Source organism: Ciona intestinalis, chromosome 12 (genome assembly GCF_000224145.3).
Source record: "Ciona intestinalis chromosome 12, KH, whole genome shotgun sequence".
Taxonomy (NCBI): Eukaryota; Metazoa; Chordata; class Ascidiacea; order Phlebobranchia; family Cionidae; genus Ciona; species Ciona intestinalis.
In genome coordinates this window covers 4,586,426-4,611,714 of record NC_020177.2, presented here as the reverse complement: position 1 = coordinate 4,611,714, position 25,289 = coordinate 4,586,426, and the positions used below count along the sequence as shown (strand labels likewise).

Sequence of the window (25,289 nt, the reverse complement as noted above, 5' to 3'; positions counted from 1 at the left end):
CGGTATGCTTCTTGTTATGCAAAACTATTATAAGTAATATACTTAAGATGTAAAGTACATGGCCTATGGGTATAGTTCTACATTGTGCTTGCCAGCTATCTAGCATTTATAACCGAGATCTTGTCTATAAAACTGTGGGGTAAAATAGGACACACTTAGCACATAATATCCAAATATCCTGATCGTGTTTTAACCAATTAACAACAGTATATGAGAGTCGTAAAGAGATACTGTTTACTACCAAATGGGAAGAGAAAAGGCAAGCAAAGGTGTCCAATCTTCACCCACCCCACTAAATATCACATGTCCTGCGAAAGTGTTCACATTTTTTTAACGGCAAAGCGCAGAACATCCATTTAAACATCAATGCTACAGTATTACATGAACACTTGTATTAATATAAGAATTACAACCCAACAGCAACGTCTTAGGTGCTAAATACACTTGAAATAAAGGATATCAACTAAACATAAATTAGGAATTAATATGCTCACTAGAATAAGTGTCCATGGGTATTCCCATTTCCAAGTGAAGCATCAGGAGATTTAAAAGTATTATGTAAATTACTTAAACAGTACAGATGACTATATAAGAAAAATTTTATTAGTAAAGTGTTTTTTTTTTAAAAAAAAATAGATAAAAGTACGAATAGCGAGTGAAAATCACAGAGGTTTTTACAACACAGGAAATATAGGGGACGCAATACTGAGTAGAACACAAGTTAGTTAAGCATACAAGACTCATAGGTGGGAACCATATACTTGATGTTAATGAAAGCATCTTCTCCACCATGACGTTCAAATGCTTCCAATGTTTCCTGGATCAAGTCACCAATGTTTTCCCTCTTTTGTTGGCTATAGTCAATACCATCGCCAGAGTTACCTATATAATAAACTTATAATTGGGTGGGGAAGATGGTACTTGTTTTCATTCTTTTTTCTCATTCCAATTGGTGGAATATTTTTGGAATTATATTCCCGTAGCCCGCGTATAATTTATAAAGATAATACTTATGTTAATATGTGGGTACCAGGAAACCAAATATATTTATGCCAAAGTACATTATAATTTGTTTGGAATGATCATTATATATTCTGCACTAGGTCAGAAGATTTACTAGGAAATATTACAACAATATCTTTCATTTGACCTCCAATGTCAAACATGCAGCCAAAAAATATCGGACTATTAATTCCACCCAACACAATACACCGAAAGCTACTTCCATGTTTCACTTACGATTACTGTTCTTGAAGATATTGAGAATTGGTAAGATCTGTCGGTAGTAAGGCACTAATGCTTCTCCTACCATCTCTCCGGACACAACAAGATGTTGAAGAACTTTGAGAGTCGTGCAAATTACTGGACGTTTCCTGGTGTTCAGGGCATCTGCATTTGATCGATGTGAGCAATCAGTAAATGTTCAGACTGAGGTACTCTCTCTTTTCTTTTTATAAAATATTTGATTGCTGATGTATAAATATTGCTACAGTAATGGACATGGTCCAATTTAAAGATAACTTTATATTTTAGTTTTTTGGTTTACAAATGTTTCTTATAACAATGCATAACCAAATTTTTTAGAGATATAACTTAAAAGTAATGACTCTAAATTTGGGCTGGTCAGAAAAAAAATTAAAAGTATATGAGAAAGATCACTCGGTGCCCGCTTAAGAGTTGAAATTTTGTTAATGAATTAAAATAAAACATACTCTTGATAGGAATAATAAGTTGGGGAATAACTGGCAGAATCTTTGACCCTCCGTGCTCGAGCATGTCATGAACACCTTGTCGTGCAAAGAATTCGTACGGATGAACTGTTTCACACAAACCATCGAAAAACAAAGGCAGGTAGTGGTGGTAGTCAAGTTTCTCTATCTCAACCTGAGTGAAAGAGCAGGTTTTTCAACTTATTCCATCAGAAGTCAGAAAAACAATGCAAGAATTTGACAAAAAATTAAGATTTGGCCGATTTACAGAAGGCCCAAATTAAAACTGTCTAAATTAGATTTTATCTGGTAAAAGGAATGATGCTAAAGTTCACCCAAGAGAAACATTAATAGTAAGTGTTCGTATCTAAAGGTTTGCATCAAAAGGAAGAAGAACAGAACAAAGTTTCTTGTCATACCTTCCATGCAATTCTGTTCCCCTTTGTATCATGCTCTAAAGCAATTGGAAAATCACCTCTTTCATAAAATTTACGAAAAGCTGTCGGTTTAGCCGGTCGTTCAGCAAATGCTCCTGCTGAAGGGGGGCCAACAACCTAAAGCAAGGTGTTTGTTTTATACTACAGTTTTACACTGAGAGTTTGAATTTTAAATGAGCATTTTTGTGTTAATTTTATTTTGTAACAAATACCAAAAAAATGAGTAGTCTTTCATCTGTACATTTAGCAGGTTTTAGATTTAAATGGTAAATAATAGGTGACTATCCTACTGTCTTTTGCTGAAAGTATCAGTTATGTTTAATCAACCTACATACCTTAGAATTCTTCATGTAAGCTTTTAAAGTAAAACCTTGAGCTTGTAAACTTTGACAAGCAGCAGCAGACATCCTGACTATTTTATAAACAACGCGATAATTAATCTACTATAACAAAATATGTACCCTATGCCTTGATTTTAACAAGTACATAAGTTATAACTTCGTACAAAGCAAAGAACTCTACCGCGTGCGTAAATTACAAACGAAAACTAATCTAAATTAAAGATTAACGACTTTTTAAACGTAACTGCAGTATATTGTTCAATGAAAATTATTGTATAACACGTAAACTAGCAACAATAGTGCTTCTAATGGACCTAAAACAACAAGAATGTGAGTAAGTTGTTCTTCAATAGACTGTGAGTAAAGTTACACGTTACTAAGCAACCGAGTACACTGATTTAAAGGGGACTGAACATATTGTATAAAAATATATATAACACTTTATTAGAAAAGAAATATTTAAATGTAAACTTGTAGTTTCATTAAATATAATCAAGTGATTACTATGATATAAAAAATTGTCTAATTTGTGTTATTTTTAGAAAGTGTTAATATGTACACTTTAACATATATTTTACCATTGTGTAACATAGCATACAAGAGAGCTAACTTTTCTTGCAATATAAACGCTCTGGTTTTAAATGCATTATTGTGTTGAGGCGAAAAACATTTTTTACTGTTACAATGTAGTGTTTTTTTTATAATTTTTTGTTATTTAAACAACCTTGTTTCTTTGTGCTTGTAGCATAGATGTACAGATATTGTAAAGCCGAGAGTTCGGAGCTTGATGCACCGGAGGCTAACTTGACGAGCTAAAATTACCAAAAATCGTAGGCAAGTATTAAACATCTCAACGACCCGACCGCAAACAAGTTTCTAATAAAACAAACTGAGTTTTGTTGTCGTCAGTTTAATGGCCCAACATGTTTTGTTTGCTGCGATGTTTTCGTTGTATACACAAAACGTCGGTATGTTCTTTGTGGGTAAAACACAAGAGGAATTTATATGACTAAATCAATGAAAGCTGACATAACTGACTGGACAGTGGACTAATGGGTCCACCTAATCGCCAGGTCTGTGTTGCATATTATGGGAAAACATGTATTTCATATATAGTCCTGACAGTTCGTATTTGTCGTTCAGCATTTGCGGTTAATTTCAAAGTGTATTCGCCGTTATACTAAAAAATACTGAAACTGTTTAAATCTTTTTGTATCGTTTCTTTTGTATTCGCAGTTGGGCATATCATGTAACTGATGCCAATACGCGCGAGTCACCCGCGAAATGAAAGGCTAAACTCAGAAAATGAAAAACTCGAAACGGTTGGTAACATGAACCGACGTCTAAAATAAAGTTCTCAGCTGGCACAAACCCACACCTCGCACGACATAAGCTTTGTCGGTGGCAACTTATTCATTTCAGACGTAAATAGAAAGCTATTTCAAAGGCTGTGCGACTGAGTGTGTATAAGTAGGATATTGTTTGCATTGTAAAGCAACAGTCGGTTCTTAGCCCGATGTTATTGTTTGACGAAGGATAACCCAGTGGTGTTAAATATGGAGAATAAACTTTAATAATCCACGATGGGCTTTAAAGCCAGGGTGTGGGAGTTACCTGTACAATTTCCAAGCAAATATGATTTAAAGGAAAGCTTTCGTGTGGCTAATGAGCTCAGCAGAGTTTTACGATTTTGTGAATAGGCTTTATCGAGCATGGTTTTGGTCACAAAGTGACTGAGTATTGGTATATGCCGCACATACGTAGAGTAATTAAGTTATATAAAAGAGATAAAACAGTAATTTATTTGAAGCACCCTTGTGTTGTTTTCAATCGAGGTGCTTCGTTACAAACGATCGAATAAACGGCTGCTATTATGACTCCCTGTGTTCAGATGTAACATTAAGTATGAACAGTAATTCAATAGAAGGCTGCGATTCGAGCGTTGCTGTTGTGTTAGACGGATTAAACATTACTTCGGAGATATTGGCAGAAGACGCAGAGTATTTCAACTTGTCACTCGGTGACGTTTCGAATGATTCTATACACCAGAGAGTTACTTCTGCGCTGAAAGTTGGCAGCGTGCAGGAGTTGGTTAATCCAGCGCCAATACTTTCACTCAAATGTGGTAAGTGCGACTATAAACTAAAACGAAATAAATTCTATTTGATACTTTGCTGGTTTGTTTGACGTAGAAAAGATAGAAGACTTTGCCCATTAAAAGGGGTACAAATTCAAATATATATATGTGGTGTTGCTGCGGAGCATTTATTACTAAGTATAAACAGAGCGTTGCTTTGGCGTATCTATATAGTAGGATAGGAGAAGATGGGACACCTTTAGCATATAATATCCAAATATTCTGATCGTGTTTTAAACAATTAATAATGGCCATGGGAGCAGTAAGGATACAGTTTAATATTTCCTTCGAATGTTCTTTGTTTTCTACCAAATGGGACGAAAAAGGGTGCTCCTTCATCTTCCCTCGCCTTACTATATGTAGAAATGTGTCGCAACGAAACTTAAGATGTTGTTTACAAAAATACATTAATTCTAGATCACACTGCCGAGTCTCCTTTGCATTCTCTTCTCGGTTTATTTTACACCTCAATGACGACAGACATGCGATCTGCAGGAAACATCAGTCCTTCTCCAGCAAGTCGTTCCTTGAGTCGCAGTTCTAATATATCTGTATTATCGACAGGTGCGGGTATGCACTGTTATAGATTGCTTGACGAGGATTATCATGATTATAACTTGTGTTGTTCACAGGCCAGCAGCCAGTAATACACGAGCCATTAGTTCGTCCGCATCGAGCATCGACGCCTGTCCTCACAAAACCTGGTGAACTACAATTTGACATCGGGAGTGATTTAGACGGATTGTGTAGTTTCAGTATTGGTGACGACGAAGGTAATATGCAAACTTTGCAATTCATAACAAACGTGCCCAGTAAAGGTGACATATAGTAGTGGATACTTTCTATAGTGCACATATTCCAACAAATGAAACAGAACACTCGTGTGATAAAACCTGTTGTTGCCCTGCCAAGCGAGAAAACATGTTTCATTCATTCATTCATTCATTCATTCATTTATTCACATAGTAGTGTGTGAGGCTTGCAGCTATGGTAGTATATTTGGGCCTGCAGAAAAGTTCTTATACAAATTAACCTGATAACTATATCTTGCAGAATCCTCAATCTCCGAGCCAGAGGTGGCGGCTGCTTTTCGTGGCCAACAAACGATGGACATCCTGGCTGCTACTGGACATTTAAACGAACGTCGAGAAGAGAAAGGAGGTTACGGCACCCCAAGTAGTTACGCATCTGAACAAGAAATGAATCTGTATTTCAATAATTCGGAACGATCAACTCCAAACGTTTGCCGCGAAGAAGCCACGCCCTCAGGTATACAATGTGGTATACTTAGGTATTAAATTTATTTTGCTAACGAGCCTTTTATTTCGCAGAAATTTTAAGTGCTGAGTTCATTAGCGCACGTAGCAATCCTAGTGAATTTGAAACAGTAGCAGTGGCTTCGTTTGAACCTGAAAAACGACTGGCCGAACCGGGATCAGTGTTGAAAAAAGCATCCGATAAAGTTGAGCTTACAATTAAAAGATTGGAAGACTTTACCAATAACATGTGCCAGGACAATAATGTAACGAGTTTATTATGTGGAGTGCAAAAAAGTGGATCCCATAGCGACGTACATGGACAGTTGAACAAAAATCTTTCGAACACGCGAAGAAATTCAGACGGTTTGCTGGTGAAACGAAGAAAGCAAAAAAGCGAAGATCGCTTGATGAAAATGCTACAAATGGCGTCGGATTCGGTTATAGACAACGACATCAGTAGCGCTTTAATATTAAACATAACCACCCCAAACAAAAGAGATAAAGATGAAAACGAAAGATCTGAACAACTGCAAGTTTTTGACGAGTTCCAGCAGTGCCTTCAGGAGTTTAACAGCGTTGAAAAAAAGCGACGCTTGCCTGAGGAAAGAGACACCGTTGTTGAGCAACGTACCAGCCCTGTTGAATGCACAGTACAACAAAATTACGCGGAAGTGACAGCTGATAATAAAGATACAGAAAAGTATGCCGAAAGCGGCCAACTCCTGATTAGTGATGACAGGTACCTGGCTGAAGCAAAGCAGTTAGTTGAAAGTTTGTTGTCAAGTTTTAATGATGAAAATAACGAATGTTCTCCAATTGAAGAATCTGCAAAAAGTTGTGTAAGTATTACGGAACCAATAGTTGAAAAGGAAACAGATCAAGAACAAAGTTGTCCAAAACTTGTTGTGGAAGATACGATTAAAGCGGTGGATGCTACAAAGCAAGATGTCGAATACAGCTATACGAATGATTCACTTTCGTATCTGGATGAGGATTCATTACGAGAGTTGGCTAGCCGAGACGAAATTCCTGATTTGCCGACATACAAAATTACTGAATATGGGGGGCAAGACAAACGTGTAAATGAAAACTCCAATGTTTTGGGCAACACCGATTGTGGCAAAGAAAAGAAAGCCGATTCTCCGCAGTTTTGTCAAATTACTGAGATTTATGTTGAAAAGAATGTCCCAAGTAATTCTTGTGATATCCCAAGTTCTGTAGTGGCTGAAACTGTTACAAAACCTTTAGAGCAGTTTCCCTCTGTAATGTTCGACTCAGATTTTGATGATACAGTCGGGGATGCCGATTTATTGCCGAGAATCTACCACCAAAGTGTTTACGATGCCAATAAAGGTAAAGAAACACCAACGAGTCAGTATGTACATAATAAACATCCTTTACTTGAAATGGAAAACTGTGGTGAAACAAGTCCAGGCAAGCGGTGTGTTTCCCTTGCTGAACAAAACGCTGTCGTCATACCAAACTGTGAAACAGAGGCCGAGCCGAGTTGCCAAGTTTTAATTGAATCGGAACAATATTTAGAAAACACTGAGCATGATTTGAAGCTTTTGTTACATCCCGTATCTCAGGAAAGCCGTAAAACGCGTCAAAGTTTACAATATAATGAAAGAAATAACGATAATTATGCTGACGTTGTTGATTTTACAGGAGATATTTCTCCCGAAAAAGATCTCGCTTTTGTCGTAGATTGTGGTTTGAAAGAAGCCAATATACCAAGTATAGTTATTACTTCGCCCAAGCCTGACAAAACGTCTTCGTATGACTTCAATATGGCTCCAACTGACAGCAAGCATGAACACAAATCCGATGCCATTAGCCATAAAGACAAATATGGCCACAGTAAGGTAAAGCATCTGAATGACACATTTTCACACACATTGGTTGATTCTAAATGTGTTGCTTCTCCCACCCCTGTTAAGAAAAAAACAACGAAAAAATATGAAGACAAATACTCCGGCGTGAGCGCGTACAATTTCTGTGACGAGTTTTGGGAAAAGTACAATATTTTGGAAAGTAAGATTGACACGATATTGAAACCTACACCACCCAAATATAACCCTACAAAAACATCGGTGAAAACATTTGACACAGTAACCGTACAGGAATCAGCAGACACAAAAGAAAATTTTGATAAAGTAAAGAGAAAAGTTTCATTTAATACAAACTCTCAATTTTCTAAGGACACAACAACGCCCTTTAATATTCTATCCACAATCCCATCAACAACCAACGTGTGGACGCCTCCAAACGTTCTTCGGCCTGCAGAGACGACTCAACATTGCAAAACAAACCCAATACACACAACAGGCAAGTTAACGGTTGGATTTTTTTGTAACAAAAAAAGGAAGATGCACAGCTAAAATGGCAGCCAAGATTTTTAACCAATACCCTTTTATTAGTTTTATCTCAGCGTGTCATAAATGTCTGCCATTTTGTTGTTTTTCTTCAGCAAATTTAATTAAATATGACCTCTGTGTTATTGTAATTAAAGGGACAACGAGCATGGTATTTATTCAATTTTGTTTCATTTTTTCGCAGATGTTTTGAATTGGCCTTTACACGACGACGACGATGACGTTATGACCCTTTCCAGAAACTTCCTTTCGTCGATTGAAGATCAAGACACACCAACCGAAGTTACAAAGGTAAGTCTATAGCGAAGATCATGTATATTGTCAATATATGTTTATTGTTTCGATTTTACAGAAAGGTAACTTAAGAATTTTATTTTTAATTATACTGAAACTCTATTCGTACCATAAACAACATTTTTTGTATTAACAACCTTCTCAAGTCGCGAGGATACACCTTTCAAAAATATTCTAGCAAGTATAGGGCGACAAAAGTATGAAAACACATGTTACCAAAACTAATTATATCTAAACTTTAACTGAATAATCGAAATTTATTGGAGCTATGCTTTCTCGTTCATAGTTGCCATTGTCCGACCAAGTGACCGCGCTCACCGTATCTTCGTCGCTGAGTTTCATCAAAAGAAATTTAAGGAACGATATTGAAGAAGTTCATCATATGCATGATCAAGCCAAACGAAACGTGGAAAAACTGAACGAAATAGAACGAGATTCAAAAACCGAACTTGACATTTTACCGGTAATGTAATGAATTCCTCTTATGTTTAGTGTTTTGCTACTTCGTAATATTTATCAGTCGTGAAGGTACCTGATTCGTTTTTAAGCGGCCGCAAAGTGGCGCTGCTGAGCCGTTATCAAGTTTAACAACTGCTTCGTAAAGTGAGAACTTCAAGATACGTTTAAATTCGCAACAAAATCGTAACGTTACTTTTAGTTCTACGCCTATATATCACGAATTCATATACATTAACATCATACCCAAAAATTAAACAATTTGGTGAATTAAATTTCTCCGAGACCTAGATCGCCAAGACGACGTGTTCGTTTCGTTCGGTACGATTGCTTTACAACAGCGTTGTTTTAGGGAGTATATTAATATTTGTGTTTTTAGTAGAAAGAATTCTTATCCTTTTGAATGGTAACTGAGTTAACAAAACAAACCGGGATTCCATAACGGAATCTCTTTGTTGTCGGTCTAGTCTCTATATCCATGTTTTCTTTTATGCTCCAACGGCTATTTTTCTATTTTTTAAAGTTTAACGTTCATAGCTTACTAGTTATTTTGAAGGTTACATAGTTGCATTATAATACGTTTAACTCTTAGACAATGCTGTGTGCTATTGTAACAATTCGGTGGCGATTTGAAAAACGCTACAAACGTTGGCAGTTATAGTGTCGATACAGTTCCATTGTAAACCGGTATTCAGTGGTTCTACAATCAGTTCTTAATTAATGGATGTTATCTATACCATTGTTGCGGCGCACTGTCCGCTATTCAGGGCTCCAATAATTAAGCGGCGGGTTGGCCTGCTATTTCCAACTGGTTTTTGATCGTTTTAAACTTTCCGCCTCTGGATTTCGAGCCTACTTAACCGGCTACTTGACGTGCTGTAATAGTTGGTAAAAGTTGTGTTCGATTGAATGTAAGCAGCGTGGCTGGTGCTGCGTTTGTCTCTGTTTTGGTTGTAAAAATAAGTTTTAGATAACTCAGTAAAAGGGTAGTGAATGAATGTAACTTGATTTATTCTCGCGTGGCCGCAAAACGACAGTCGTTATAACACGGGTGTTCATTCACCTCGTGTGTCAGCTTACGAGTTACCATGTATGTTACTTTGTAATATTATCCAGTCAGAAACATGTTAAGATTCTTAAATAGAGAGATATAGCGCATTCAGTTATTTAGTCGTTAAGAGAGTAAATACAATATAGCACATTTTTGTGTTATTTTATTTTTTAGGGTTTACACTTTACAGTAAATAGATTTCTGAACAGGGTCGTCAGTTTACAAAAGTTATGACAATAAACCATATAATGTACTGATTCGCTGCAGATAAACCTTTGACTGTTGTTACTCTTACGTGGAAATATAATGAGAAATTAAGCTGAATTTACGCCAGAGTATGAGTAATAAAAAATCCGCCTGTCTGAAAATCCGTGCTCTGGAAGACGTATCTTGCTTACTGAATAAACACATTGAACTGAGAGATCTTGAAATATCCGGTTTAACGAAACATCTGTGACATTCTGATGAACAAATTAAAATCTTGCGAAGAGACATAAGAGTAAGAATTATATATAAATGGACAGCCAATACATCGAGAAACTGATTACAAAACCGGAATCATAGCTCTAATTTTATATAGTACGATGGGGGAAGATGGGACACCTTTAGCACATATTGTCTAAATATCCTAATCATGTTTTCTACAATTAACAACGGTTTACGGAAGCTACGAGGATACAGTTTTAAAACTTTTTAAATGTGTTTTTTTATACTACCAAATGGAACGTGAAAATTGAATGAAAAGATTTCCCACTTTCCCCATTCTACCATATACCCAAATACAGCATATTACAATTATACGTATGACTTCAATATTGTTTTATTGTAATATTTAATAATAATAAGTTTTCTATTTTTTAAATGTTAAGCTGGTTTATATTTATTTTTAAAAAAGGTTATTACTTTCACATCAAAATAAAGGTTATTACTTTCACAGGAAAGCCGTTCAAAGTCTACTTCGGGGAAACCGAGCGCTGATCTTTTAAGATATTTAGAAGACTTGTATGTAGAAAAAGAGCAATTGCAGGTGTGATTTGAATAAACTTAAAAATCTATTTTAATTTTTTTTCTTTATTCTTTGGGTATTTTCTTATATAGGTGTTCGTATATATAAAATATTATATATATATTACTGTGAGATAAGATGGATACCGTTGGCACTTAAATTATCCCATATTTCATAATCGTGGGTTTTAAACGATTAACAGCACACCTCAGGTGTAATAGAAATCATATTTATCTATATTTTTTTCTACTTATTTTTCCTAAATTGTTCGACTTTATATTTTTATTAGAAAAAGATCGAGGTTTGCAACCGAGATAGAGAAGACGCCGAAAAAGCTGCGAGAAAAGCAACGCAGGATTTGAAACTTGAACGCGAAAAGGAGGAAACACGATTTGACAACATGAAGCATAAAAGTGCAAACAAAAGTAGGTGTTCCTGTTAAATATTGTTACTTTAAATACTTGTACATTGGAGCATTGATTTGTGTGTATGCGGGTCCATGAATAGCCCTTTCAAGTTCGGGTATGTCTACAATGAATGTAGTGTTTAATTACCGAGGTAAATAGTTTCATTATATGCCGCCGTAGTCGGACAGATGTTCAACAGAATAAAAATCTCAGTCAATTGTTGCATTGTGAAGCGACAAAGGATCATATAGCGCGCCCACAACAGTTGAACAAAGGGGGTTAGTGAAAATGAATGGAAAGGTCTCAAAAACGATACCTGGTCCCAAATAACTAACAAAAGCGAAGCCGAATAATAGAGCTTTGCAAAGAGGGAAAACTTCTTGAAGGAAGGAAGGAGCTATAGTGGGGGTTTGGAGTCGACAGTTGCCTTGAGATACCAAGCTGCTATAAGACCTATACAGCCTTCTATGAGTCAATGAGTGTAGTATATGTAAAGTTATGAATGATCAAGCGTTTGAGGTAAGGGTGATTTATAAGGTATTTATAATGGGTAAGAAGAATGACTGTATATTGTCAATATATATTAACATATGTATAGTAATATATTCGAACTTATGCAAAATGAAATATTTTTTAATCATATCCCGTTTATACAATAGTTTAAAAGAGAGCATATATAATCAAATTTCGCTTATGTTATTGGTCCTTGTTAGACAAGAAATAATCTGTTGCTAGTTTAGTTGTTGTATTGTCTTGGAAACAAAACGTTTTCTTTTGTGGTCGTTCTTTAGTAGCGATTGGTAAGAATTAGTTTGTTGTGTCAAGAAACAAGTAACGCTAGTAGTGGGCGGAGTTAATTTAAATAAAACCCATGATAGTCGCCAACTTTTAATTTGATCAAATCCAAACATAGTAGGTTGGGGTATAAGACGGTCCAAGTTTAGATTCTCATTTATCAGCTAATTCAGAATATTTACAGAATTATATAACCGTATGCTCATTACTGTGTCAGAGTGTTGTTACTTGTTAAAAACACGATAGGAAAATGTGGGATTTAGGTGTTGGTGGTACCATTTATTTTAGCCTAACGGTAATGCATGTAAAATATAGACAAGGGTTTTAATTTCTACTTCGAAAGTCTATGCATGATGTGTTTGACTTTAGAGACAGCAATTATACGTAATGTGAGATTAAACGGCGATATCACTCTGCGATGTCGTGCGCTATGTGTGTTCTTTGGCACAGAAAATAACCGGCGGAATTCAAATCGTAGGAGCGCCTGGAAAAATATGTAGAGGGTATTATATATTATGTTTGCGTACGAAACGACGGTTGAAGAATATTGTGGTGGAAAATTTAACGTGTACAGACTTGATCGGTGCTTGTCTACCATTTCGCTATAGCTTTGTCCATGTTTTGAACAGATGTATTTATATTAATAGTTATGAATATGAAAACATTGAATATTTCTTTATTAAAAAATGTTACACAAATAAACTACATGTTAATTGCAGCAAATCAGTTAAATTTCCCAAGATTTTGAACTCACACAAGGTAACAACTAATTAAATTCACACTTTTGTGTCTAATTTTTGATTAAATGCTTAGAAATTGTGTTAAATCTTTCGCGAAGCCGCAAAGATAACGCGTGAGACCCCCGCTGTTTTAAATTGTATTCCATGTTGGCCTGTAGATGATTAACCCATTTCGCCATCGAATGTCTTCGTAGTCACTCGCTTGTTTGTGTACACGGGTTAACTGGCGCAATCTTCAAATCATTTTTTGAACGGCGGAAAAAAGAAAGATTTTACGACCGCGTCTTTCCACTGGAGCGAACGCTTGTATACGAAAAATAGCAGCTCGACTGTGGAAAAGCTGTTTCAGCAAAAAGTGTAAGCAGGCAAGTTTTAGTTTCGAAGAAATTGTCTGGCAGGAGGTTGTTGTGTAAGTAAATAAGCGTCAAGTTGGTTGCGCTTGAAAAGGAATCACAGTACAGCAGAAACCATGGATTCTTTAGAAAATAGCTACAGTAGCAACGATTTCGGTAAATTGAAGATGTTGCGTGATGCATGAAATGTTTATAACTTATGTGGGGATATTGCTGGCGGTATTTTACCCGATTTTGTCCAAGAACTTGTACACGCGCCGTTTAACTTTATAGGCTCATTACATTAACATTTCCAGCTGTTCTTAAAACGCCCTTGAACGCAAGTGTATGGAAATCATAACAAGTACGTTATATTGTTAGAGGACATAAGAAAACGCGTGGACGAGTTCGAAAGCGCAAGCAAAACCACAACGGGCGACCTTGAGCGAGCCGAGTTCGATCTGAAATCATTGGAGTGTGACCGATTTTCCGGCCGTGTCGATAACGATCATTCATTGGTGGATTTGAAAGCGGATAATTCAAACATGCGGGAAAAGGTAAAAAAAGTTTTCTTGCATTAAATGTATTATAGATGTTATATCTGCGTAAACCGGCCATTATAAGGCGAATGTCTTGTAGTATGGCTTATCCTCAAGTATCTGTGGCTCGCGAAATCTTGTGTCGTTTGATTACATAAGAACTCGACGGTTAGCAAGGAATGCTCTGTTTGTTTGCTAAGACGAAGCTTTGGCTGACGCTGACACAAATTTCCTTTCACTGGTCCATTTAAGCTGTTACTGATTATAAATAAATATTTACTAAAATATCAAGCAGATAGTTTTACTACACAAAGTTACATAGTAGGGTGGGGAATGTGGGACACCTTTTCAATCTATTTTCTCCTCCAATTTGGTAGTAAACAAACATTTATCGATTTTTTATAAAACTTTATCCTCACGGCTCCCATAGACCGTTGTTAATTGATTAAAACACGATCAGGATATTTGGTTATTATGTGTCAAATGTGTCCCATCTTCTCCCACCCTACTATATATGGTAACTTGTATTTATATGGAGTAATAAATGTATATGAACTATAGCGTCCATGTAATACCACTGTCGTTGCACTCCAAACGTGAAATTAAAAAGTTGCAATCCGTTGTTTATTCATATATTATTTTCTGTCAATTTCTTTTCAATACCATTTCACTACAGCTCGACCGAATGCATGAGATCTCGGCCGAGAATTTGCTTCTACAATCTGACGTTGCAGATTACCAGGCCGAGTTGACCGAATTACGAACCGAGGCGAAAGAACTTCGGAATAAATGTTACGAATTGTCCGAAGAAAACCGACAACATAAAGCAGAAGTCCGTGACCTCCGTAGATATATTGATCTTCTTAAAGCGAATAAAACAGGAGGTAATTTTTGGAATAGTTTGGTCATTGAAAATTATACAATTTTTTTTCGTTCATTTAGTCGGACTGGATATTTTTGTGAAACTTAATCTTGCACCTCTTATTATGTGTATCATAACCCACCAGTCCTAAATTGTCAACCACGCAGAGGTAAAAGACGTGTAAAAATGACTGCCGTTGCCCAACCACGCCAGAATATAACTGAGTTCCATTCATTCATTCAGATACCCGGCAAGACCTTCTAAGCAAGATAGAATATTACCAAATGGAGCACGACCGACTCCTTGAGGAAGTTCGAAGACTAAAACATAGATTAGGTGATGTTTCCCCCAGAAGCCCTCGAAATCGAAGTGCTTCCCCACGTCCTTCCTCCAGACATAGTTTCGTATCTTCTGTTAGTCCATCCAAGGTAAATATATTTAGAAGAGGGGGGAATGCGGTACATCTTTAGCACATAATTATATACAAATATCCTGATCGTGTTTTAAACAATTTACAACGGTCTATGAGAGTCGTGAGAATACAGTTTTATAATTCGTTGATTGTTCTCTGCTTACTATACCAAACGGGACAAGAAAACAGAACAGAAAGTTGCCTCATCTATTCCCTCACCCTCTACTATACACTCTATTCGTTTGCTTTAAGTTAAAGATTTGGGTACAGTTTCTACCTTATGTACTGAACAAATGTATATGCATATAGCTTGCTGGCCATTTAGTAACTTTTGTATTTCATTTGTTTTTTAGCATTCTTGTGATGTGCGTTGCAATCATTCTTTGATATATTCTTTGGAATTGTTACAAATTCTTGTTACAATTTTTCAGCAAAACGTTCGTTTTTCAACATCACGGGACCGAGCTAGGTCCCCGGTCACAGATGCGATGGCCGCAAGCACCGCCTCCTCCCTAGCAGCATCCAGACTCACTAAGGATCGGAGTATTTCACCATCCGCGGCTCTTAACATCAGAGATCTTACCATGGAAAGATACAACCAACACATGGATGGTAGGTCTTCATACATGACTTGTATTTATATATATAGTAGGGTGGAAGGAGATGGGACACCCATACATTTTCACGTCCCATTTAGTAGTGAACAAAGAACATTCAAAGCATTATCAAACTATATCCCCACGACTGACTCCCACACACCGATGTTAATTGTTTAAAACACGATCAGGATATTTGGATATTATGTGCTAAAGGTGTCCCGTCTTCTCCTACTCTTATATATATAAACATTGAAAGGCTAGCTTTACTTCGTACACGCAGTATCCATGCATTTTAACCATTGAACGCCTTTAAAGGAGAATATATATCGTATAATAGCAGTAACGCAAGGTAGATTTTGTATATAGTAGGTTGGAGTATAAGACGGCTCATTCCATTATATCATCTCATGTATTAGTAAACAAAGTATATTTACAGAAACATATAACTGTATCATCACGACTGTAAACAGTCTAAACATCGGCCCTCTGCATCAACGTGTTTTGTTTCATCTGTAATAATTTACATTTCTTTATCAAGGTCCAGACTCTCCGCGGTCGATTGATAGCGATTGTACCGAAGTTCTTCTCAAACCAATGGGAAGCCAAGTGAACGGCTCTACAGCGCCACTCAGCGGAGTAAGGTCTGTGAATAGCGATGACGATGATGACGTCGAATTAAGCGTTCATATAAAGAAAAGAAACGGCAGGGCAACCGGTAAAGTGGAATTTTTATTTTACCCTAAAATTTCTATATTGTTTTATGTGGTTTTGCCGCTGGACTGAAACATTTAGTCGCCCCTTTTGAGTGTAGACTCAAGGGTAAAATAGGCCGACTCTGGCCTAAATCCACATTCCATGGCGTAAGTTCGAGCTAAAAACCAATGGTGTTTTTTACACCAACCAAACAAAACCATAATATAAAAACATACATTTTCATTATCATTCAAATTAACTTCGACGCTTGTACAGATTCTTCTGGGTCATACCGTGGGTCTAGGACCGAGAACTGCTCCCCAAAACGAAGGTCGTGCAGTCCTGCTTGTTCTGCTGGCTTTAGATCGGTTAGTCCAAAATTATCCTCAAGTCAAAAAGAAGTGAAAGACAGTGCAAGAGAGTGAGTTATAAGATTGTTGGGATTTACAATGGTCTTTCCGTTGTGACATAAAACCGTCTGTGTGTATAATACCAGATATTTATTTTGTTTATCTCATCCAGTCATTCAAACTGTATTGCATCAACCTAACAATTAAACGAGTTTATTTATTTCCTTTGTTTATTTGCCTATAACGATTACCTTGCTTTCGCCGGATATATATTTCGTTTGTGTATCTGTTCTTTTCACATTATATGTAGTTGGATGGGAAAAGACAGGACATTTTTAGTACATAACATTAAAATATTCTGATCGTGTTTTAGAAAATAACAACGGTCTATGGAAGCCGTGGGGAAACGTTTTATACTTTTTTGAAAGTTCTTTGTTTAGGCCTTCTGCCAAATGGAACGAGAAAATAGAGTGAAAATGTGTCCATCTTCTCCCACCCTGCTATATACTGGTATATTAGGCTTACATTTAAAACATATATTTCATTACTTTCAGTCGTTACCCCACCATGGTAAAACGAAGCTTACCAAGAAGAGCATTCGCCCCACGATCCCCAGGCGATCTTATGCTGGGTTATTGCATTAAATTCACCAGACCAGGAGGCAAACTTAGCAGGGGCACAGTACGTTATATCGGCCACCTACCAACCAGGGATGAAATATTTGTTGGCGTTGAATTAGACGGTTACGGTAAGTAATAAAATTAACATATTTGTTGACCCCGAAACGATGGCGAAGTCCATATTATAAAAACAACGACCAGAAGAATCAAAAACAAAATACTTCTTTACTGTTTGACTGTATTAATTTTAGGATTTTACTGAAACATATCAGACAACACTCTATATCAAACAAGCTTTATTTTATGTCTTTATGCACAAATAACATGAGGTTTGTTATATGTACAGATGGAAAACACTCAGGTACATTTCAAGGAACGAAGTATTTTACATGGTAAGTTACATATTAAACAACTGTTTCTTCAGTATTATAGGGTATATGTATAGTAGAGTGGGGTAAGATGGGCCACGTTTTCATTCTGTTTTCTCGTCCCATTTTGTAGTTATCAAAGACTATTATAATCCTCACGACCCCCATAAACCGTTGTTAATTGTTTAAAACACGATCAGGATATTTGGATATTATGCGCCAAAGGTGTCCCATCTTTCCCCATCCTACTATATAAAAATTGTTGTTAAAAACACGGCTAGGAAATGTGGAATATTTTGTTCTGCGATATCAATTTTACTCCATAGTACTACACGTAATATTTGAACCTATTCCTTTTGTTTTTACAGCTCCCCGAACAAAGGCATTTTCACTCCGTTCAGCAAAGTGATAATGGCATGGGAATAACCGTTCAACAGCGCCCCACTTATATAATTCTAATGAATTCGAATCGAAGTATATTTCAATACCTTGTTATATTTTCACTTATATTTGTATTTCATTACACAACATATTGACATGATATAATCTGCACATCACGTTAGTTTAGATGTCATAACACTAATTGCAACTTAAACATTACCACTAAACAACATGTATATAATTAACATTATAATGCTAAAACTAACCACTAATAGTTCGTAGTAATTCAACTCTACCTCGAGTTAATGCGGCAGAACCTTTTAATCTTTTATCCCAAACAAAAAGAAAAGGAAAGTATACGGAAAATTAAAATAATGTTATAATGTAAAATGAAATGCCCAAATTGTAATTCCGTCTTCTTTCGTGTGGCGAGTCAAACCACATTCAAAATGGTTTGCGTCGTATTAGATTCAGGTTAGCGCAACCTGCTTAAATTCTTTTACGTACTTTGTTTTTGTTTCGCTAAAATTGAAACAATTTTAATGTTACTGAGCGTCATGTTACTGCATTTAGTTGCAGTCTATGAAACTATCATAAGAAACATTCGAAATCAGGTTAAAGCATTAAGCTAGTAAACAAGTTTTCGTTTTTGCCAAAAAACATTATTTTTTTAACCTTATTTGCCAACATGTTCGTCAATAACTTTCAACAACCAACGTTGTTATTGTGCTTCCAAATTTTCTCTTATGCTTTGCTTTTGCTAGGATGTGTCAAAAGTCTTGTAGTTTCTTTTTCGTCTCGGGTTTAAATCAAGGCAAGCACACTGTGAATAAGTAAAATTAACAAGTAGTAACTTAGAAAACTAACAAAATACCCCAACCAAGAGTAGAGCATAGCGAAATATAGGCTATTCGCATGGTATCAGTTGAATGTATATCATACACTCTTGTTTTGAGTTCTTTTTAAATCCGTTTTTTTTTCGTCGTAGTATTTTAATGACAATTTATCTTTTTAAATCTTTATATTTTGTGAAATAATTTTGTAGAGAAAAAGTTCTATATATTGTTTTATAAACGAATATAAGCTACATATACAGCTTACGAAATGTGCCAAATTTTCTATGTGCACTGACACGTTTAAAAGTTCGTAGGCTTTCAGGAAAAGTGTTCACTTCGTTAAATTAGTTTATAAATCGATTTGACTACAATATATGTGGCGATCGGGCAGTAAAAATAAAACAGACTTCCAATTAATAAAACAGACTTCTCACAGTCGTATAGTAGTAATTTGTTGAAAAATGGCAAGAGTGACGTGTTTCGTCTTTGAGTTTGTTTTTTAACGAGGTTGTTTGTGATCCAGACCGGAAATCAAATTGCTGTGTATGAAGTGGCGACACTTATAAGGAATTTACCAACAAAAGCTTAACCTATACAGTATGTCAATTCTATATAGAGTCATAGAGGTCCAAGTTTGTCCCCAAAGTTATTGTGTCTTATTTATGCGGGACTTTCTTCGCGGAAAACTGAACTTCACTGAAGAGTATTTGCGTTCGGTGGCAATTCGTCTCTCCTTGTCCTTTGTTTCTTCTTCTGTGGCGTCAAACATGTTATTTACGGGTAGTTTGAACCTTATGTTTGTAAGTGACGAAGTACGGCGTGGGGGTCGGGGTGGGACCTTTTTAGAAGGAGGGTTTAGGACACTTAGAGTGTTGTATTCTCTCAAAGGTATCTCCTCGTGTATTGGGTAAAAGTAAGGAGCAATTTCCTCTTCCTGGCAGACAAGCTTTGGCTGTATTGGCGTTACGACATGTTCTGTGGTCGCAGCTTCATTCATAGGTAGCGATATATTCATGATTGGCTTTGGGTGTATGATCGCTGGTGGTTGCTTACGAGATTTCCGGCCAACTGCTGCTGGTATTTCTGGCAGAGGTCTGTCAACACGCTCGCCATCATTTTCCTTATTTCGCCAAATACACCACAAGTTTCGAACCTTTGCTTCGTACAGACACATTAGGTAGAACATCAGAAGTGCCTAAATATTAAACATGTCACATTCTCTTGCGCTGTGGCTCAGTGTTCACACCACATCTAACTTTATATAGTCAATATAAGGTACGATGTTTGCTTCTTACTAATGTGAGCTTATAAGACACTTTTACGTCAACTCAAAGTGTATAAAACAGAACAGTCGTGGTACAACCTCTGATGCTGTGTAGAAGCCGTTCCACGCGAGGATAAAAACATTTATCTCTTCATACTTACATGAAAAGAAGCATATATTGTGAATATGTAAGTTGTTATAGATCGAAATCTCTCATCTTGGCTTGTCAGAGCAACAGGTACGATTAAAAGCCAACATACAGCCATGCTAAGACAGTTTGTTACAGCTCGTACAAGGTAAAATTTGGAACGGTCGTTTATGGCGGGATCAGCGGTCTGAAAAGTTTTCTGATTTGCGTAAAGCTTTTTATATAGAGTGGTGTAGGGGAAGATGGGACACGTGTTCACTCTGTTTTTTCGTCCCATTTGGTAGTAAGCAAAGAACATTCAAAAAATTATAAACCTTGTCCTCGCGACTTTCATAGACCGTTGTTAATTGTTTAAAACACGATCAGGATATCTATAAATTTTGTGCTAAAGGTCTCCCGTCTTCCCCCACCCTACTTTATAGTAGAATGAGGGAACATGGGACACCTTTTCATTCTATTTTCTCGTACATTTTGGTAGTAAACAAAGAACATTCAAAGAATTATAAAACCTTGTCCTCGCGACTTTCATAGACCGTTGTTATTTGTTTAAAACACGACCAGGATATTTATATATTTTGTGCTAAAGGTGTCCCATCTTCCCCCACCCCACTATATAGTAGTGTATGCTGGGAAGATGAATATTGGATACTGCGTTATACCACCCAATATATATAGTTTTACCAATTAACAACCCCTTTCAAAGTAGCAAGGGTGTAGTAAGATAATTGAATTGATGTTCTTTGTTTACCACCGAGGGCAAAAGAGTTTGAAAACATGTCCCATCGTGCCCCAGCCTACCATACATAAACATATTGTTGACATGGGCTTACCTCCTGGCTTTCCTCGGTGTTTGTAAGTTTATATACAATGTACAAATAAGCGGCAACTGTAGATACCAAAACGAAAACGATTTCCAATATAAATCCGAAATATAAGGAGTTTGAATGAAGAAAGCAGAAATATTGACTTGTGTAAAGAGAATGATGGAGCTCGTGTTCATCTATAAGATATATATGTATATTTTTGAATGTTTTTTTGTTTACTACTAAATGGGACGAGAAAATAGAGTTAAAAGATGTCCCATCTTTCCCCGCCCTACTATATAATTACAGAATGTGATTAAAGTTTGGAACTTATCTGTATTTGGTAGAAACTAGAAACACGAAATTTAGTATTGCATAAATACTCCTTCACATTCCCTGATGCAGTCTTGCCAGACGACAGAAGAACAGTCGGTCACATACTTTACGTTTTTATACAAGATCAGCCGCTAAAAGGTTATTTGTGATTAAATAAAAGTTAAAAACCTTTAATTGCGATCCAGTCAGTAATGTGGTCGGTTTCATGCGAATGCAAAGCAGATGTTAGGCCTACGTTCACTGCTACTATAACCGCTGGGAACAAGTACGATGCTAAAGAAGCTTTGAGAAGAAAGTTGTTTTCAAACGAAGAGCATTTCATGACTAACAGCCTTTGAAAAAGAACGTGTTAATGTCTATATGTACATTTTGCTTTGAAAAAATATTGATATGGTAGGGTGGGGGTAGATAAGATACCTTTAGAGGATATAATATCCAAATATTCTGATCGTGTTTTAAACAATTACAAAACTATGGGAGTCGTGGGATATGGTCTCAAGATTCCTTGAATGTTGTTAGTTTACTACTAAATGGGAATATAGAGTTAAAAGTTGTCCCATCTTTCCCCACCCCCCTACTGTAATATTTTGTTTATAATTTACTTTGCGTATGCATTAGGAATACCTGAATAAAGCGAATGCTTCCAGTAGCAACCAAACCCAAGCGTTCAAGATAAAATTTTGAACAATCGCCGCAACTACATCACAACTTATGTTATATTGTATAAGGTCAATGCCGACAATGAATGTAATATATGCAACCAATTGTGTTGCGAACAAGTTTATGTAAATTGGTCCGCATAACGACGTTCGTAAAGAGCTGAAAATAAGGTATTTTTTTTATTAATATAGTAGGGGTTATAGAACGAAAGAGTACTAACTCGCAAATTGTGTAGAATACCAATGTTGAAAGCAGTGCTACGATTCCAATTAGAAGAATAAGCTTGCAGGCAACCGTGAACTGAGGGGTTTTCACTGAAGCGGTGGATCGTCTCTGTGGGAATAAGTGAAGTTATACGCAAACTGGCCCAAAATATTCACAACTTTGACTACAGATTGCTTTATAACTGCTTGTTTCAATCCAACACATAATTTTTTAATGCTGAAAACTCATGATGTATTGTACATGCCCCTATAACCATGCAGCAATTAACAAGTAATATAAACATCTTCTGTAGTTTACCACAACAACTGAAAGATGCGTGAGGTCCCTGCATTCACAAAGTACATATCCTTCACTAATAGAAGTTAGGCAACCTTCAAAAGACCAAGTCAAGTTCCCAGGCTTCCACCGAGCACACCGTACCCACTGGGTTTCCTATTCCAAAATAACGTATTTAGAACTCGCCAAAGTATTAGAGGGTTGTTTATAAAATATCTGATAGAAAGAGTTCACCTTATTTGATGTCTTTGGTATTGGTATTCGAAAATATATCGGCGAAATTAAAGGAATCAAAATCTGCTCGTTTACGTTTGCTGTTATAACCTGCATGTGTATTATACAAATATAAAGATGTTTGGCGATGAAGCTTTAAAATAGAGGTTATGTTTTTCTTACTTGAGTTACATGCAAATCCGTATCGAACAGAGTGCTATCTTGATACGCGATGTACACAATTCTGATTGGATCCCGAAAATAATTCACCCTTTGGCGAATTTCATTGACAGGAATACGAACCCAAATATCACCGAATGTTATGTTCAAATAACGTTCTCGAGATATAAGGTTCGAATGAAGAAGAACCTATAAGAGAATTTTGTAACCGTATTTCTGTTTTTTGGGGGTGTTTTCATATTTATATTTGTTCATGTACGACTATATATAGCTTAGAGAAATTATAGGGAACAAAAGGGTGAAATAATGCCCTATATATAAGTGTATTGCTCCAGGTTATATACGACCGCTGATGTAGCAGCATTGAGCCTCGAACTCATTGTCTAGTAGGTTTAGGGGCAGTTTATAAGCCATACCGCTTGGTGTATATTACTAACTTGTACAGATACATCTGATTCGTTGAGAGATATCTGAGTCTCAATGTTGGGTATTTCAACTTTCAATGCAAAACTTCGCAAGGTATTTACGATCTCATATTTTTGAACGGCAGATACATTGCAGTTCGGTTCGCTTTGTATAGAAAGCTTCAGGGAATTCGCAATCTTGAGGGCGTTTTTCATCGTATACAAAGACACCTACAAAGTGAATTTGCTTGTTTTTGATGCTGGTCGTCAAGTTTTCCTAAAATTGTTGCTACCTGTACATCTGGAGTTTGTGAAAGATTTTGAAAACGATTAATTTGATTATCTGTTTGACAAACTGCTGACGGATTCTGTACATTAGCCGTCAATTTTTCGATTAGCTGAGAGAAAGTTTTATTTGTAGAAATTGCCTGTGTTACCAGTACCTACAGCAGAACAATTAATAACAACGGTTTGTGACGAAATGAGATTTTTCTTACCGGTTGTAATGCAGTAGTTGTTGGTATAGGTTTGGGAACTGCGTAAAAGTATCGACTTTAAAAAAAAATATCTCTTTTAAAATGTTCTACACACCTTTTCTTTGACAAATAATCGTTTTGATCTGATCGCATCTCTCATAGCCCCAAAATAACGTTACACCGGTGTTCCTTTTTAATCTTTCAAGCGATCGCCGTTTTCGTGTGTTAGTGACAGCCGGGAAAAACAGAACAGAACAGAAAGAGGTCGGAGCAACAGCGTTGAAGTCAGGCCTCCATTGTGAATAACTGCCAGGCTCTGTACCGTCAATATAGGTCCAAGATACGTTCGACCAGTACAGGCCGTGCCAAGCGTTAAGACCGAATGTCATACCAGTCTAAATGCAAAGACAAAGTTCAATAAAATGAATTTAGCTGAAAAAAGTACAAAAGTAGAGTGTATGGAATTACGAATTGGTCTGGTTTAAAACAAAGCAATATATAGGCGTACTTTTAATTTAGTTTTAATATGGTCTTGGAACGAGACAACGTTTTAAATAGTTTTATAAGTTTTGAATTGAATCTATATGCAGAGGTAAAAGAAGTTAGTAACACCACTTAATCTGTTGTATTACTTGAGAAGCAAATTGTCGGTAAAGTGCAATAGCATCTTGTGCTTGAGTTTCATTTTTGATCATCAGTAAAGAACCGTTGTAACTATTTGTGCATAACGCTGATGCTGCGCGAAAACCATTTCGTTCGCTGTAAATTCGGTAGCGTACTGTCTCGTTGGAATTCATAAAATCTATGGAAGTATTAGATCTTAGAAAGTAGATATATAGTGGAGTGGGAGAACACGGGCAGTTAACAACGGTCTATGGGAGTTGTGAGGATATGGTTTATATTTCGTTAAACGTTTTTTGTCCACTACTAAACAGAAGCAGAAAATGGAATGAAAAGGTCTCACATCTTCCCCTACACCCTACTGTATATTCGAAACTCGATGTTCGTTAGGAAATACGGGGAAATAAACCCAAGCTAGCTTTTGTATTGCTATATTACCATATAGAATCAACGCAGAAATTTTATATCTTTTAGTGGGTGACTAACTTATATAGCCTACAACTAATAGTCTCCCATAAATTTACCGTAAGTTTGCGAATTCCCATGTTCTACTAATACCAAAACAACTACATGAAGAATAAAGAATCGATAACTCATAACTATATAACCCAAGAAACTATAGCTTAACTTGGTACTGACAGTAACAGTTTAATACAAACGTAAACTTGCGTCAAAGGCAACTGT

At 36.4% G+C, this 25,289-nt stretch overlaps 3 protein-coding genes across 11 annotated transcripts; 1 reads left to right on the top strand and 2 right to left on the bottom strand.

The window, feature by feature from the left end:
* Positions 1-306: 306 nt before the first annotated feature.
* Positions 307-2,781, bottom strand: LOC100177695 (parkin coregulated gene protein homolog). The gene is made up of 5 exons (XM_002131189.5): positions 2,482-2,781; positions 2,129-2,263; positions 1,713-1,884; positions 1,240-1,389; positions 307-882 (listed from the first exon to the last, which is right to left on the bottom strand). Exons 1-5 carry the CDS (start codon positions 2,551-2,553, stop codon positions 722-724), a joined length of 690 nt encoding a protein of 229 aa, XP_002131225.1. The 5' UTR covers positions 2,554-2,781; the 3' UTR covers positions 307-721.
* Positions 2,782-4,377: 1,596 nt separating this feature from the next.
* Positions 4,378-19,261, top strand: LOC100175371. 3 transcript variants are annotated; one of them, XM_026837022.1, is made up of 18 exons: positions 4,378-4,612; positions 5,042-5,188; positions 5,257-5,442; positions 5,678-5,893; positions 5,956-8,211; positions 8,443-8,549; positions 8,839-9,015; positions 10,997-11,086; positions 11,355-11,490; positions 13,721-13,896; positions 14,555-14,762; positions 14,984-15,168; positions 15,584-15,764; positions 16,290-16,466; positions 16,721-16,865; positions 17,349-17,542; positions 17,761-17,806; positions 18,151-19,261. In XM_026837022.1, the coding sequence occupies exons 1-18, from the start codon at positions 4,393-4,395 to the stop codon at positions 18,206-18,208; spliced, it is 4,905 nt and encodes a 1,634-aa protein (XP_026692823.1). In that variant the 5' UTR covers positions 4,378-4,392; the 3' UTR covers positions 18,209-19,261. The 3 variants fall into 3 exon arrangements, with proteins under 3 accessions (XP_026692823.1, XP_026692824.1, XP_026692822.1); XM_026837023.1 differs by having other exon boundaries at positions 5,042-5,194; positions 5,257-5,397; XM_026837021.1 differs by having other exon boundaries at positions 5,042-5,194.
* On the bottom strand, positions 18,318-25,289 carry LOC113474738 (adhesion G protein-coupled receptor L2-like). 7 transcript variants are annotated; one of them, XR_003396422.1, is made up of 17 exons: positions 25,130-25,288; positions 24,617-24,786; positions 24,100-24,379; positions 24,006-24,043; positions 23,802-23,951; positions 23,542-23,739; positions 23,108-23,293; positions 22,946-23,035; positions 22,733-22,867; positions 22,431-22,543; positions 22,175-22,369; positions 21,719-21,882; positions 21,242-21,411; positions 20,425-20,598; positions 19,434-20,194; positions 18,839-18,986; positions 18,318-18,685 (listed from the first exon to the last, which is right to left on the bottom strand). XR_003396422.1 is itself a non-coding variant. In XM_026837038.1 (15 exons), exons 1-15 carry the CDS (start codon positions 25,200-25,202, stop codon positions 18,924-18,926), a joined length of 2,199 nt encoding a protein of 732 aa, XP_026692839.1. In that variant the 5' UTR covers positions 25,203-25,289; the 3' UTR covers positions 18,839-18,923. The 7 variants fall into 7 exon arrangements, 5 of the variants coding, with proteins under 5 accessions (XP_026692839.1, XP_026692837.1, XP_026692841.1 ...); XR_003396421.1 differs by having other exon boundaries at positions 18,839-20,194; XM_026837038.1 differs by lacking the exons at positions 18,318-18,685; positions 19,434-20,194 and having other exon boundaries at positions 25,130-25,289.